The sequence below is a fragment of the Xylaria bambusicola genome, assembly GCF_022495145.1.
Source record: "Xylaria bambusicola strain CBS 139988 unplaced genomic scaffold F5B22scaffold_36, whole genome shotgun sequence".
In the NCBI taxonomy this organism is placed as follows: Eukaryota; Fungi; Ascomycota; class Sordariomycetes; order Xylariales; family Xylariaceae; genus Xylaria; species Xylaria bambusicola.
The window spans coordinates 265234-278908 of record NW_025953589.1 but is presented as its reverse complement, the minus strand read 5'-3'; the positions used below and the strand labels follow the sequence as shown (position 1 = coordinate 278908).

Here is a 13675-nt window from a genome sequence, read left to right as displayed (position 1 = left end):
TGTTTGATGAGTTATCTGTTGGGGGGGTTATTGTTTGTATACTACTCCACCGTCACCAACACTCCCTGCCCTGGGCTCCCTCGCATGGAAGGGATGGGGCCTTTATATGTATTTTAACTAACTAGTCGAATCGGTGACAGTTGGGGCTACTTCTATTTTGGTGTATGTCCCTTCTATGCCAGGGAGCCCAGGGCAGGGAGTATTGGTGATGGAGGTGGAGTCCTGAATGTATCGTTCAATCTACACAACGACAAATTCGTCCTGAGGAGTATCTGCTTGGCAGCATGCGTTGGTTGCTGCGAGTTTCTTCGAGACTCGAATGTTTGATATTCCCACATACTTGCTGAATGCTAAAGTTGATTGCGTTAGGAGAATGGAGTGGATCGGTCTTACGCCCCAGCACGTGGCTATTTTGGGAGATAAAACTAATCGCTCTTTGATGTTTTGATGAGGCTGCGGATGATGTTTCGGTGGCTCTTAGGGTTGGGAAGTTCGTACGAATGCATCAATTCCGAGAAGAATCCAGAGTACCTGCAACATGTAACAGAGTTAAAGGATGAAGCCGTGGTTACTGATAGTGTATCTGGTTCTGATCGGTGTACGGAAGCCTTTGAGAGACTGAATACAGGAAGAACAAGAGTGAAAGTTGTTTTGGGGGTTAGTAGTTAAATGCGCTACCTAGGAGACATGAGAAAATTCAAGGTCATTGTACAGATGTGAATTTACCATTATATCCAGATACCCTTCACACAAGCAAATTAGGATGAATAACCTCGTCGGGCTGCTAGCTTGCCCATATATTTGCAACTAGAGCAAGAGCTGGTGACAGGATCTGGGACAGAACCATTGGCAGTGTGAACAAGTGCTGTAGCTGGCCCAAGGTCTTCATCAATATGTCTCATATAAGCCAGGGCTGAAGATTCATATCTCATTTTGGTTGGGTGTACAAGCGAAATACCTATGCAGATAACAGACATAAACGGTGCCCGTGCGTTCAGCGTGTGTAACAACAATAACAAACGCGTGCGATGAAAGAATCTTGGACAGCTACCTTAACCAGAACTTAGGCAGCAGGACCATTGGCTCCCAACTAATGGAGAATATGAATATTCAGCTGTATTTGTATGTACCTATCTAAGGACACCAGGAGTTGATTTGATTCAAGCCACTCTACTACTTCTTTCTTCCATCCTTTTACCCCCTCTAAGAGTTCCCAGCAGGGCTACAGTACAGGTAGGTACTATATATACGGCATGGCGTGCCTTCCATCACACTCTACCTACCTCAATAGGATTTCTCTTGGTAGCAAACTTCCTCGCACGTCCTTTACATCTTCCAATTTGATATCGATTTCTGCTTTCCCAGACAATCAACATTCCTTGTGAGGGCCTGCTTAAGTACATATCACCAACCCACCCACAATATGCCGCCTAAAAGAGGTTCTGAGCCAACGAGCTTAGACGATCTGGAGAAGCCAGAAAAGAAGGCGAAACATGAGAACCTAACTCTTGAGGCGGAGTACGCGAACCCTCAACCCCCCAAGACGCGAGATTACAATGCTAATCGAACAGGCTGTCCGAGCTCGCGGCCCTATCTGATGTCGTTGTGCGATGCGGAAGCAAAGAATGGAATCTTCACGGGGCTGTTCTAGCGCGGGGAAGCCAATGGTTCAAGAGAGCCTTGCTGTGCTGTTTCAAAGTATGAATGGCCCTTGCCGGTCGTCGATTGTACGTGTTTGATATGACTAACTCTGTGTAGGAAGGTAAAACCAGAGTCATCAACATCGAAGGGTGGAATGAAGAGCAGGTTGGCATCGTCATTGAATGCATATATAGTGATGGTATTTCGAGCCGTCCTCTACAGATTGACCGGTCCCGTTGATCGCTGACTACTATACTGGCAGGCGCCAATTGGCAAAAGTTCCGAAAGTCTCAAACATTCACGGGCCACTGCAGTAAGTAACAGGCTTCTCCACGTTTCTAGCATCCAATTATCGTGCATAGTTTCTGACTTTGGAACATCCTATAGTGGACGTGTTAGATTTGGCCGACTATTTCTTGATACCTGAGCTAGGCGAATCGTCAGAGAAGGCCTTTACGCGCATGGTATTCTCTATGTTAGTTCATTTCCAAAGACCTCGTCAACACCAAGAGGAACAAGACAAACAAGATAACCGCGAAACCGAGGAGTTTCTAGCCATCGTTAAGGAGGTAAATCTACACGACGATTCGCCGTCACGCAGGGCGTTTCAGCCTACTGCCTTGACGGCCCTGCATTCTGCGCAGTATCGGCTTACCGAGGGCATTCTTGCTGCTTTCATAGATGAAATGCCGTTAGTTGCTATCGATCTGCTGAAATTCGGCCTCACCAAGCGTTCCCCTAGAACCTATCCGGATCGGTGCGATATATGCTGTAAATCAGTTGAGCAAATTGGTCTTGGGTTCTCTATCGTGGCCTTGGAACTTGTCTACGGATCCCTCAAACTCAAAGGTGTCTGTTGCCGCTGCGACAAGAACTGTCAGATGTACGGAGTTTCAGATGATTAGATTTTGATGACTGCAATCAGAATATGATGCGGATAAGTCGGATTGGTAATGATAAGCAGCCAATTGGTTATTTTAAAAATAGTTTAGGCCTTTGTTACTTGAGTATCTGACTATTTCAACCGACGGGGTGTTTTTACGAGCTGAATCAACAACACCCATTCTATCACACACCTCGGTATCTACACCTGCAGTATAACACTGGACAAGATCACGACGCCGCGCTCCAGGAATAGCGCTGGGATCACTAGGGCTGAGCGCGATTGGCAGAAGGGCACAGACAATATGAATGGCGACGAGGCGATTAGTCACGATGACGCGCGTTTAACAGAGCCTCGATGCCTATGGACGAGGCACAAGCAGTTAGTCACTTAACCTAATCAGTTACCAAAGGTCGTCCAATAGACATGCGCAGCTGACTGACTGACTCCCGAAATACCTAGTATAGTCCCCCAACCCAGAGGAAGGATAGCGACAAAACGAAACATGACCAGACAACCTCATCCAATAGATATACCTATAGCAAGATAACAAGAGCCCGCTAGGCTAGGTACTAAGTAAGAGAAAGGTGAAGTCGGGGCATGGCCGGATGATATCATCAACGCTTGGGCGGGACAAGGGTTGCAATCGAAGGAGACCCCCTTCTTGAAGCACATCTGAAACCCAGCACGAGAAAGACGAGCTCTGTCCATGTCAGAGCAGCTTGTCCCGACACGCCCAACAACTGGTCAGGTAATCACCGGCCGCGAAACCGTCGGTGACTCAGCTATCCAATTCTCGTATGTTGAAGGCTTCCTATTCTGGTGGGATGCAGAAGTGTGGCATTTTATTCACGATGGGCCTCGAGATGCCGAGGATCTGCGTGAGACGCCATGACACGTCATATAATGCTCAAAGCCTAGAATATGCCTAGAACATGAGAGTTTTCTTTACGTGGCTTGGCGTATATTGAATGATCATCCGTTACCAATCTCAAGGATCTAGGTAGGTATCAGACGCGGCCCTGAGCGAAGCAGAAAAGTCGTTGATTGCCTAAAGAATCGAGAAAATGACAGATCCATCGATGGCAGTGTTAATACTGTATATACACTGTATTTTACCAGCCGGGCTGGTGTCTCCAGTGACGTAGGTCCATCCACGCCCTCGGTTTCCGAATGCCTCAGAGCTGTATATTCTCTTCGCTACTTATTGAGATAAGCGAGTTATATTTCTGGTATTCTTGTGAGACAACACGACGTTGGTATCAGGTAAATTCAGCATTGGCCTCAACTGTCGATAATAAATAAATGGCGGCTTGCCTGTCTCGGATGCACCGACAACGGAAGCACGCCCATGACCATGTTCGAGTCGAATCTGGATGGACCAGTCGACATCTCCACAGTGAACGACTGGGGTGCTGCCATCTGATCTTCCCATCCACTTCTACTGTGTCCACCGTCGAGAGACTGTTTGGGACTAATTATGATAATGATTACGAATCTTCTCCGCCAACCGCCGACTTACTACACGCAGTTAAGCACCCCGTGTAGCTCCAAGTTGGGAGGTAGGTACCTAGCTGCCCTGTAAAGCCCGACCTCCAGAGGGAGGTAATAGCCTATTTAGTGTATCGCTAGGCCTTGCTACCCACTAACTACCCACTAACCAACCTTTCGTGCGCACTCCTATCTACACCTGGGCAGTAGGTAGGTATTTGATCCCTCCCAGGTTGCCTTTGCTGGCTTTGCCCTCACCTCAACCACCAACAATTTTTATTGCTCCTGGGCACCCATACATAGCTTCGATTTCTTTTGTCTTTATATTCGTTCTTCATAGAGTCCACTACCCTCTCGCCCTGCTTCGTTGGACGCCGTTACCTAATATCCCGCACCCTACCGAGAGTGTGTTCTTAGGTGACTTGGTTTTTAAAGCCGTCATCGTGAACAGCAGCGTCCAGCCTTCATTCCACAGGCACCCGCGAGATCAACCACCCCCAGCCTCGGACTTTTCTCTTTTCATTAACGCGATAAATCTTCCATTCTGTCTTCTAGCTATTGTTTCTTCTCCATTTCCATATTGGCCCTGTTGATGCGACGAGCCGCGCGCTTTTAGTGTCTATCTGTATTGTGTTGGTTTATCTAAACGTTGCCTGGTAATCGAAGTTGGAGACCGAAGGCGCTTTTGGCTGCTGGACCCCAGCCACGACGAACCTGAATCCCCCGCTCGAGGTCTTCCTCATCTCATCTTTTTTCGCTCGCCCTTCCCTCGGCTTCCCCGCGAGCCATCTGGACCGACCCATTGGTCCACGCCAAACCCAAAGCTTAATTCAATTGTCATTGTCAACCGTGCATACGAGCTGTCTCCGTTGCAGCTCACTGCCACTGCCTTTTTACTATAATTCTTCCTTTATTATTAATATTTCTCCGAACGAGGCCGTAGTTGTTTGTCCTACCAGCCGAGTCTTGGACCTAGATCATTGCCCTGAGAGCCGTGAACGCGTGCGGGTGTGTGTGCATTGTCAACGCTGCTATTGTCGCCGCTGTCGCTGTCACCACCAACATGTCGGATCATCCGTGGCCAGAATCGATGCGGAAGCGGGGGCGGGATGACGAGGAAGGGGAGCTTGATGGCGTCGCAAACGGTCCGCTCGGCTTCACTGAACATCGCAATGTAAGTGTGTGCATCTGGATATGTCGTGATACGGTTCACCAGGACTCTTGTTCTACAGGTACCAGTGGAACATCACCGAACCGAAACACTCGTAAATTCAGATGATTGACATTCTACCAGAAACGGCTGCAGTCTCTGCCGCTACGAGCATCGCCTACGCAAAAACCTCGGTCTGGCCCTTTAAACTTCTTGCCGAATGCAACCATGACGCCCTCAAACTCGGATTCCGATCCAGAAGATGCGCAGGCTTATCAATCGATGGCATCGCCTTCTATGGACGTTGACCAGGACGCCGATATGGCCGTGGATAATGTTGGACCGTCCGATATGCTTCAAAGTCAACCCGATGCGATGGCGCCGAATGTTGCCGGACGAATGCCCACGCCGATACACTGTACATTTGCAGCTCAGGTTCGAGGCAATGGCTGGGGTGCTGCGCCATCCTCAAACGAGGGCGATAACGCTACCATGTTACATAATAGCAACGTCATTCCGTCGGCTCAATCATATACCCAGCACGATCCTACTGTGCCCCGGTCGCTTGATGGAACCATCGAGTGGTCTATGGTCCAGAACCGCCGCTTGCCATCGCCTATTAGCGAAAATGGCGGTGAGGATACGCCAACGAGTCCTGGTATGGTGCTGGACAACTGCTCACCGGCTATGGCTCAACTCCAGCGCCCGCACCTACCCCACATGGCACACTCGACCAGTCCACATACGATACCACTTCACCCCAACATCCGAATGTCGCCTCAGCCCGTTGCCGACGCCGACGCCGCCATGTTGGATACCGATGGTGGCTCGCCCTCGTCGGCCCCGGCCACGCCGTCACCGCGCGGAAAGTATGGCCATAGTCGTAGCAAGCACACCCTCAACAATTGGACTCTTCAACCAGGCATGAAGAAAAGCTTCAGTATAGGATACCGAGCCGATTGCGAGAAATGTCGTATGAAGATCCCGGGACATTTCAACCACATCATCATTTCGTAGGATAAATGCGACGCCACTGGACAGAATACTAGGTGCCACGAATTGCCCAGCACAGAGACTGGATCTAGAGCCTGTGTTTCCCGCTTTGCAGGCAGTGAGCCAGATATCCATGTAATGGAGTCATAGGATGATGTCTTGGCACCCGCGTCCAGTGTTAGCAAATCACTGAAACATCAGACTCACCAACCGCGCCCACAACATTCCTGTAGAGATAGACATACCTGCGACATGGAAGTGTGTGTATCGGCTGTCCTCGCTTTGGAAGAGGCATTTTGGGGTTTAGGTATTAAAGCCCGGGAGCTGGACTCGAGTATCCTCGATGTTGTCACACGCATTGCTGCCCTAGCAGCGTGACATTTCCTTCACTCTTCATGTTCGCTAGGATCCCTGACCTGTCTGTCGAAGTCAGATCCTTGATAATCACTCTCTTCACGATATACTCCCTTAATACTCCGCTTTCTCTTCTGTTTCCCACTCTTTTTCAATGGTTTTAGATACGAACCCAATACTCTCATTATAATTGCCCATCCCATGGGCTAATTCGTTCATTCCTTCTTTCTATCTCTCACTATACCCTATTGGCACATTGTCATTCCTTTAAATTGAGCATTTCCAAGAATTTCTTAAAAATTTCGCTCGTTTTCGAAAGGGCGGAGTCACAACACGTACAAGACAGCATACAGCATCAAAGCGCGGAAGGGGGCATCATCACATCTGACAACTAGGGAATCAAACAAACACATGGGGCGAAGGGTCAGGGAAGGAGGGATGGGAAAGGCTATTTGTTTTCCTGCTAGGCGTTTTAGATGGATTATGGCGTTTTTGTTAATCGAGGCTGTCGACGACGACGATGTAAAAGAACTGAAGTAGCTCAGTTCAAAGTACCAGGAGCGATTGCTTTTGTTTGGGGGCTTGATGAATTTTGTTTTGTTTTATTTTGGTTACACCTGTTTTGCAAAAATTGATGCAATGCAACAGGCAAACACCGACACTGATACTGATATAATACTGCTCGGATTATAATACCGATGTTATGGTGTAAAAAGAATAATACATTATCAATCACAGCTACTTTATGCTTGAAGGCGTTTGTTTCTGAGTATTGCTCTTGATTTGTGGTTAGCATAGCATATTATGCACTTTTATATTATAACTATGGTATGCCTGTGTGTTATTATTTACATGCGTTGATGTGTATGTTTATACCTATATATATATATCTGGTTATATGTATATATTGTCATTGTTCTCTTCTCGCATTGCTTCATCGCCGTATTTCCAGTGTGATATAAGACGATATAAAAATATAAATACTAATCTAGCGCAATCGACAGAAGTTCCTCACGAAGCCATTCAAGTGAAGTACCGGAGACATAAAATTATATGATGTTCGAGGTAGATGAGCGGTTTCAAATTCAAGATGAGGGAGTAAAACGGGGTAGATATCAAGTGAGTGAGATGATTAAGCAGGTTAGGTGAGGAGGATATGAGCACCTTTTAGTAAATGCAATGTAACCCGCTGAACTAAACAATCTGATGAGAAATGCATAAGTATGTATGTGTGTATATACGATGACGATGTCTGTCGTCTGTCTGACTACTTAGGTATATCCAGGTAAGTAGTTTGCTTATCTAACCTCGAGAGATGAACAGTTATAGTACAGAAAGATGGTGATGGTTCTCTTTTATCCCCCTTTTCATCTTCTTTTCCTTGGACCTTTATGCCCTTATGCAGCAGAGAAAAAGAGAGAGATGAGCCTATGCCACGTACTCATTTAACTCCCTCATAGAATGATTCAACATGGTGTTGAAATAGGTAGATAGGTTCTAGTCATTTACAAGACATTCCCTTTCTTCTCGTATCGTTTCTTTTTCGACAATGCAGTCCCCTTTCCCCTATTTCTTTTCGTTAGGAAGGTGAGTTAGTTAGTTATGGCAATACATACGTACTCCTACACATAAATACCATCACATGAACCAACTAACCAATTGACTAACCACCCAACCAGTCAGTCGGTCAGTCAGTCACCCGCCTACCAAAGCCAACCCTTCTTCTTTCCTTCTCCGCTACTGCTCGTCGCAGCAGTCGTATCAAGACCAATCTGATCTAACGGGCCGCCCCTCCGCTGCGTATCCCTCTCGGACTCAAACGCAGCCTTCGCTTTATCCCGGAGAGCACTACCCACATCTCCCGCCGCCGCCGCCGTCGTTCTCCAGCGGTCATCACTCGTGCTAAGCGTTTCATCATCCCTGACATCTTCTTTCTTGAGGCCGCCGAACAACCATCCCGCGATTCCTCCTTTCTTCTCCTCCCCGCTCGCATTCTCTTCAGAGTTGGTATACGTAGCGGAAGGAGTAGCATCTCGCCCACCAGCAGGCGCAGCACTCTGTGGAGCTGAAAGGATAGAAGGCAGCGAGATGCCGGCCTCGTTGGCTTTCGCGGTGGCGTCTTCGACGAGGGCGATTTGCTCTTCTGTCGCGGTGCCCGTCATGTAGGCTAGCCGCGCGGCCTCGAGACTGTCTTCCTTGAGCTGCTTCTGCAGCGCGAAGAACTCGGTGCGTCGCTTGCGGTTTAGCATCATCATATCGACTGTTGCGTAGGCTGTGACGAGGAGGGCGATGCCTGGAAGAAGCGGGTTAGTTAGTTTCACTTGGGGTCGGGAAATGGTAGTAATGGACCCCAAAGTATAGATGCCCGCTTGCTATCGCCAGGTTGGCATGCATGAGCTGTAGTTCAATCATCCCTTCGTTTGATCTCTTTCCCATATAGACCTCATACCAGCGAAGAAAACAGCAAGCAAGCCAAGCATGGATACGCAGAATCAGACATACCGCTAAACCCAATTAACCCCATAACGGTAAACTTGTGCGCGGCATCGAATATCCGCCTCGAGTTCCCGATGAGCTGGTCCATCCGGGACACACTATGTTGCTTCGCGGCGAGATGGGCGGCGCGCAACCGGCGCACACGCTCTTCCATGGTCTCTTGCATTGCCGCAGCTCCTCCGGCTCCGGCTCCGGCTCCCGGTCTCCTCCCTATCGACGACGATGCATTGGGACTGTTGTTTGAGGACCGGCCGCTGGCGCCCGAGGCAGAAGCAGGAGGGGTGTTGTTTGATTTGGTGTGGGCGTGGGGAGTGTTGGATGTGAAGCGTGTGGCGTCGGCGACGGTGCGCGGACTGCTTCTATTGCCGGCAGCCATGATTTCCCTCCCTTCGAAACCACGTCTCTCCCTTCCAAGTTATGTTTGTTTCTCGGGGTGCCGGTTGGACAGATAGTAGAATCGGCGGCGTCGTCGGTGATTCAATTGAATTCGATCCGTCGTTGTAAAGCGGAATTTATCGGTTGTATTTAACATACGACTTTTGAAGTTATCGCAGCTAATTTTTTTAGAGCTTGTCCACACTGAACTGTATCGGATAGCTGTTTCTTGGTTGATGCTAATAAGCGGTATTGGATGTTTGATGTTCGGTTCCAATTGGCTGGGAACGGTGGAGCCAGATGTCCATTCTACCTACATCTTAGTAAAGGATCCCCGAGAATAGAATAGGTACTTAGGTACTTGCCTGTCAATGCAAGGTGCCACGGTACGGATTACAAGGTTATATATCAGACAGTAAAATGTCTAGGTGGTAAGAACTGATGTAAATCTCTAAAATAAGGTAGGTAATCTCACATTCAACTTTTGTCAGTGCCTTTTGTCACCTAGGAATAGATAAAATCATGTATATCCGGGAGTCAAAACGAGGTCCATATTGTCATAATTATCATATAGGAAGCCACCACTCGAATGAAATAGTATATTTGAGAGTGGGCGAAATAGAATCAAATCAGCTACATGGTTAACAAAGTTTCGTTTCTAATGCGAGGCCGTCAGGAGAGCGAGCAATGGCATAGATATCCATCCTTTCTCGATGTCCATGTCTTCGGCCCCATTCTATATGTTACCATCTTCGCTTCATAGGTGCGTATACACATGTAGACATCAAAAGACAATATTGAAGTGTTACTATGAAGTGATCAGTAATATAAACAGTCAAGTCTATTCAATGAAGTTTCCTCAAAATCATCGTGCTTGAGATATCACGGATGGCTCTGTAGCGCAACTTCTTGATTGTAGGGCTTCTCTCTGGGCAGGTGTTCAATAAAACGGCTTCCTCAGAGACCCAAATATTGCTTTCCCATGTAGACATGACCTTGGATATGTACCTAGTAGAAGTTGCGCATTCCAAGCTTCTGATACTCGTGATCCCTTGATCCCTTGATCCCTCCCCCCGAAGAGCAGGCAGTCACTTCCCCAAACTCAGAAGTGTCTCTCCACGACGTCGCAGAGAGAGAGAGAGAGAGAGTATGTTTCTGTTGCTCCTGCCTTCTCTTACCTGCTCTTTGGAAGTAAAAGGCCTGTAAACCCGGCAAGAGGCAGCAAGAACATACGCCATCGACAGGCGTGATAGCCCAAAGAAGGATGAAATGACGTTTTGCTCGACCTCAACCGGCTTGTCTCCTCTCCCTCTCCCTCCTATATCTACTCCTACCCCTCTTCCGCTTCTCTTCTCTTCTTCTCTCCTCTTCGTGTTCATTCAGCGGCCTCCAAAAACGTGTCCTTGTATCTAGCACTACCCTATCATGGACATTGCATGGAGGAAAGAATAATGCAATGTCACCAGGCATTGACTGTGTTGGTACTTGCGGCCGCCGTTGTGGCAGGACGTGGTCTAAAAGCACAGAACATTTCCCAGTCTCATGTGTGGACAGCAACATCTTCTTCTCTTCGTCTCCCCGGTTCCCAAAATGTAAGTCTTCCCATCCATATCGGATCCTGGCATGCTTACCATATCCTGGATCCATGATCCGGATGGAAGAACAATCAATGCCGTCGAGGCATTGACTGCCTTAAGTGTACAGGTCTGCCATCGTGGGAGTACGTAGGCATACAGCGCAAGACATTTTCACTAAAATCTGTCACCAGTCTCATAGGCCCAAGAATGTTGATATGAATTAAAAGTATGCCAAAACAACGGCTAAGTCATTGATACTCCCCTTACCGTTCTACGTCCGGGGACCTAGATATCTGTAATTGTTGTCCAAACTCACATCTAGTCATGCGTAAGCAAAGATGATCGGAGGTCATGATCTGAATAACATATTGCAATCACCGCACATATATACTGGTGGAACTATTGAACTCATGTGTCGTCAATTGAGTTTTGGAGCCTTTCTTCATATCCCAGCCTATCGTCCCTATACTCAACGATAGTGACTACCTGCCTCGGCGGAATGCTGACCCGACATAGAGAACTGGATATAGATATCGTGGGAATAAATTCGCGGTGTCATAACTTTACTGTCGGTCGCCAATTGATGCTCGTCATTTTATGCAAGACATTCTTATACATCTTCGGGATACCGCACTTGGAATAACTAGTATTCTGCCATGCTGGTAAACGGACCTTGACGGGTCGCCAAGCCTATCATGAGTTCACCTCCGTTCCTACTCACTATGCACGGCCCCTTACGGTGATAATGTTGGGACTTAACATGGCAGCCAACCCGGAGTAATACGGCATGAGTCAGGTGACGACTAACTGTGTCGCATACATCGGGTGAGCAATACAGTTGCCCCTTCTCCTATCTTGTCCTTCCGACTACAGCCATTTGAGATATTCAGATCAGCATTTCTAACGTTTCCGTCTCAGCGGTCCTTGGCCTGTAGACGATCTCGTCCTTTGGGATCCAAGTTTGTTCGGCACCCATGAGAGAGTATCTGTAGCTAGACTAGGTTATAAGGAACACCTTCCGTTCAGGACTCAGAACCTTCAGTAGACGTTCATTTGATTACAAGGACCTTTGCTAACAATCCGTTTTCTTTTTCTCAAAAGCATCCAACTTTCACAGTCCATCAACATGTTGCAAAGCTAGTCATTGAAACCACGAGGTTGCAAGAGAGATTAGTTTTATTGTTAGGTGATCTTCAGACTGCTTAGTTATAGACAAAATGCAATGATACCCAGCCGAGCAAATGTGTGTGAGTCGCTGGAGAAGCAAATGTAAGAAAATGCCACACACAGCAGTCTACAACCGCACTCAGATATAAAATGATGGATTATGATATTGTGTGAACTCTTCATTAGTCATAGGTGACCAATTGCCTTGTATATGTAAGAATTGACCTCAAATGGTGTTAAAGATGTCATAAAAAACTCTCTTGAAATTGAAGCTGTTCAACAAGAGCAACGTTGAAAGAGGTGGCTTGTACCGCACAAAGCATGATACCTGTAGATACTTATGATACCCCTGCCGTAACAGCTGCCAGTGCCGCTGATCAGGTACACCTGAAGTATCCAAGCCCACTAATGGCTCAGTGTAGGTCCCTGAGCTAGTCCCTGTTCAGGCGCCGCTAAGATGTTCCCCTGCCGGATGCAACCCACCTAATCGTGCAGCATTAAGCAGACGACACGAAACGAAACGAATCACGACCTCGAGAGTGTCTCTCGACGTGAACTTTCACTGCAGCTGAAATCACCCAACTTTTACTTCCACGTCACTCCTTTTACACAACGCAATACGATACAATACAATACATCCACCATCAACACTTCACAAGATAAAAAAGGAGAATTCCATCTCTTTATTCGCCGATACCTAGACCGAACCCATACAAGAAGATCCATAGTCAAACACCCGAGTCGCCAACATGACGCGCGCACAGCAAACCATCTCAATCGGTCTCCTCATCACCTCGGTATGCTCCTCTGGATGTCCTACATACCTAGACAAAGGCCGCAACTAACTAGTAATGGCCATGTAGCTCTACCTCGCCCTCTACCTCCAGCTCGTACCTCTGCCTGAGCTAGTCCAGACCGAGATCGTCCCCGTGGTACGTTCAAATTCCACCATGGACCTCCCTATCCTCTCTTTCCACCCCATCGTCTCGACCAGCTCTTCTTTTCCAGCACAGCCCAACACAGCTCCTATGCCACGGAGTAAACGAAGTCGGAAGATGACAATAATGCGGTTCCCAGCTAACCAATGAATCCCACAGCTCCCCTTCTGGGCCCTCGTCTCCTTCGGCGCGTACCTCCTCTTCCGACTAGGCTGGAACGTGATGACCTTCCACGACGTGCCCGAGGCGCACAAGGAATTGGTAGCGGAGATCGAGATGGCGAAGAAGGATCTGCGGCGTCTCGGGGTCGACGTGGATTAGATCATCTAATACCGAGGAGAAGCATCAACCAGATGAGAGCAACGCTGGTCGGAAATGGAAAAAGTGCCTGCCTACAGCAGAACAAATGGATTACATCGCAGCTATGCTCTATCCTGTTCTGTTCTGTTCTGTTCTGTTCTGCGCAGTCAAATCAATTAATAGCGAATCCCGTCGCGAATGGAAAGGAAAAGAATGATAATAAAAAACACTCGATTAATTACTCATTTTATTCTCGTTGTCCCTATGGATTTGCGATGTGCAGTATGGCTAGGGAACTTGCATTTTCACT

The 13675-nt window shown here is 47.7% G+C and overlaps 4 protein-coding genes across 4 annotated transcripts; 3 read left to right on the top strand and 1 right to left on the bottom strand.

Annotated features, from left to right (window-relative positions):
- Positions 1-1281: 1281 nt before the first annotated feature.
- On the top strand, positions 1282-2795 carry F5B22DRAFT_313422 (uncharacterized protein). The gene is made up of 5 exons (XM_047970638.1): positions 1282-1518; positions 1572-1698; positions 1759-1840; positions 1904-1954; positions 2029-2795. Exons 1-5 carry the CDS (start codon positions 1424-1426, stop codon positions 2544-2546), a joined length of 873 nt encoding a protein of 290 aa, XP_047828697.1. The 5' UTR covers positions 1282-1423; the 3' UTR covers positions 2547-2795.
- A 1780-nt stretch (positions 2796-4575) lies between these two features.
- F5B22DRAFT_313396 (uncharacterized protein) lies at positions 4576-6363 on the top strand. The gene is made up of 2 exons (XM_047970637.1): positions 4576-5189; positions 5310-6363. The coding sequence occupies exons 1-2, from the start codon at positions 5079-5081 to the stop codon at positions 6180-6182; spliced, it is 984 nt and encodes a 327-aa protein (XP_047828696.1). The 5' UTR covers positions 4576-5078; the 3' UTR covers positions 6183-6363.
- Positions 6364-8215: 1852 nt separating this feature from the next.
- On the bottom strand, positions 8216-9384 carry F5B22DRAFT_648749 (uncharacterized protein; the record flags this gene model as incomplete). Its single annotated transcript, XM_047979065.1, has 2 exons — positions 8216-8805; positions 9015-9384. The coding sequence occupies 2 exons, from the start codon at positions 9382-9384 to the stop codon at positions 8216-8218; spliced, it is 960 nt and encodes a 319-aa protein (XP_047828695.1).
- A 3266-nt stretch (positions 9385-12650) lies between these two features.
- Positions 12651-13582, top strand: F5B22DRAFT_615755 (dolichol-phosphate mannosyltransferase subunit 3). The gene is made up of 3 exons (XM_047975552.1): positions 12651-12924; positions 12991-13059; positions 13225-13582. Exons 1-3 carry the CDS (start codon positions 12877-12879, stop codon positions 13384-13386), a joined length of 279 nt encoding a protein of 92 aa, XP_047828694.1. The 5' UTR covers positions 12651-12876; the 3' UTR covers positions 13387-13582.
- Positions 13583-13675: the final 93 nt, after the last annotated feature.